At 36.6% G+C, this 2404-nt stretch overlaps 1 protein-coding gene across 1 annotated transcript; it reads left to right on the top strand.

The window, feature by feature from the left end:
* Nucleotides 1-360: 360 nt before the first annotated feature.
* On the top strand, nt 361-1570 carry LOC132267447 (probable carboxylesterase 17). Its single transcript, XM_059768610.1, has one exon. It carries the CDS (start codon nt 388-390, stop codon nt 1408-1410), a length of 1023 nt encoding a protein of 340 aa, XP_059624593.1. The 5' UTR covers nt 361-387; the 3' UTR covers nt 1411-1570.
* Nucleotides 1571-2404: the final 834 nt, after the last annotated feature.

Genomic DNA, 2404 nt, shown 5'->3' with positions numbered 1-2404 from the left:
TTCATGACAGCTGATTGATCAAGAGCAAGTTGTATCACTATCCATTTCCTAATTGCAGAAAGTACACATCAAGTGCTGTAACAGATAAGAACATGATAACGATCTTCGTTTATGTCGGTGAGATGCTGCAAATTTTTTGTTCATATGATAATGCAATAGTCAGACTTCTGATTTGCACTCTTAGTCTAAACTTGACTACATTTGGTGACAAGTTCCTAATTTCCCACTTGTTCTAGATAAAGGGAAGCTTCAGTTCTTTCCACTTTCAACCTTAGATTCTCTTTGGCTCTATTTTCACAATCCACTATATAAGAAGGCCTTAATGTACTCACATTCATGTATACCACTTCATACCAATCAATTCCATTCCTATTATAAAAAATTAGTATGGCTAGACGTACTATTTCTTTCGATCCAAGGCATGACCTTTTAGGCAACAACCATCACCATCTCGGAGTTGTGATTGAAGAGATTGAAGGGCTTATCAGAGTTTACAAGGATGGACGCATCGAAAGGCCTCCAATCGTCCCCACTGTCTCTAGTACACTGGCTGCCGAGCTTGGTGTGACCGCAAAGGACATAGTGATCGATAAATTGACAAATTTATGGGCACGAATCTATGTCCCGAGCTGCCACAGGAAGCTGCAGCCTTTGCTCATTTACTTCCATGGTGGTGGATTTTGTGTTGGCTCAGCCTCTTGGATTTGTTACCATGAGTTCCTAGCTAACCTTGCTTCTAAAGCAGGTTGCGCGGTTTTGTCTGTAAATTACCGTTTAGCCCCTGAAAACCGTCTCCCTGCATCTTATGAGGACGGTGTCAATGCTGCGGTGTGGGTGAAACAACAAGCTCTGAAGGGGAGTAGTGAGCATACATGGTGGTTAAGTCAATGCAACATGTCAAGCATGTTCCTAGCTGGTGACAGTGCTGGTGCCAACATAGCTCACTATGTGGCTACACAGCTTAGTTCCACTATTTTGAAGCCATTGTGTCTAAAGGGTACCATTTTGATCCAACCTTTCTTTGGAGGAGAGGCACGTACCGAATCCGAAAAGCATGCCATTCAACCTCCTAACTCAGCTCTGAGTCTCTCAGCTTCTGATACCTATTGGCGTTTATCGTTACCAGTCGGGGCTAACCGGGACCACCCATGGTGCAATCCTCTCGCAAAGGGTGCACCCATGTTGGGTGATCTGAAACTTCCTCCTACAATGGTTTTCATATCGGATATGGATATATTGAAGGATAGAAACCTTGAGTTCTGCGCTGCCATGGCCAACGCAGGCAAGAAGGTGGAGATGGTGATTTACAAAGGTGTGGGGCATGCATTTCAAGTCCTACATAACTCTCAATTCTCTCAACTTCGAACACATGAATTGATGTCTCATATCAAGGCTTTCATCTACCAATAATATGAATGATCAGTTGGTTTTTGTTTTTAGTTTGTATTTAGACATGTTAATTTGTGTTGATCAAAATATGTGGTGTGAGGGGGAAATTAAAGTTAGTTACCGTAAACAAAGTTGTACTAGCAGTTGTAATTTCTCTATAGATACATTATATATGTGTGTACGTGTGGGTATATATATATATTTCATTGGCTTGAAGCTCACTCTCTCTTCAGGAAATTTGGGCTACATTATCATATATAGAACTTAAAAGAGTTGGAGAGAGGGAGATTCTTACTTTCCATGGCCGCCAACAAAATAGTCTAGATGACCAGGGTTAAAAGAATATGGTTCATGTTTTTAACATTACTTTTGACCAAAGTTTAGATTGTGATTCATTAATCCACCAGGGTTAATATACACTACTTCTGTGTTGAGAATGCTGTAGCAGTGAAATTTTTTATTTGATGACTGTACATGTTTATACGACTGTGAAACAAAGATAAATAGACCGGAAAATGTTTCATTATATATAAAGTGCGAAAAAAAAAAAAAAAAAAATCATTTTTTTTTTGGCCAAAAAAAAAACACTCGGTGTCACTGTTTCGTTTAATTTTTCCGGTGGCGTAGGCTATAATTTGAAATGACAATGTTACCTTTATTACCATTAAAATATTAAAGGTAAAGTGTAAATAACTCCCTTGAATTATGTCCAAATTTGCAAATAAATGCCTGAACTATATTTTGTATACAATAGCCCATGAATTATCACATTTTTTTTTATTAAATGACAATAATGCCATTTCTTATTGAATTACACTTAATATACTTTTTTTCATAAAATAAATATGAAAAAAATTATACTTTTTAATGACATTTTTCACATCAAATGTGCATAAATTTACCGTTAATTCTTAAAATTGATTGTTTTAATAAAAATCTTGAATAGAATTTTTTTTTTTTTTAAAGTTTAAGTAAGTTTTTAAATTTTCATGAATATATGAAAAAAGGGTTTTTA

The sequence above is a fragment of the Cornus florida genome, unplaced genomic scaffold (assembly GCF_030987335.1).
Source record: "Cornus florida cultivar Cherokee Brave unplaced genomic scaffold, ASM3098733v1 CherokeeBrave_3.0.0_Hap2_Chr07, whole genome shotgun sequence".
Lineage (NCBI taxonomy): Eukaryota > Viridiplantae > Streptophyta > Magnoliopsida > Cornales > Cornaceae > Cornus > Cornus florida.
Note: the sequence above shows the minus strand (reverse complement) of the source record. Positions and strands in the feature narration are given on the sequence as shown.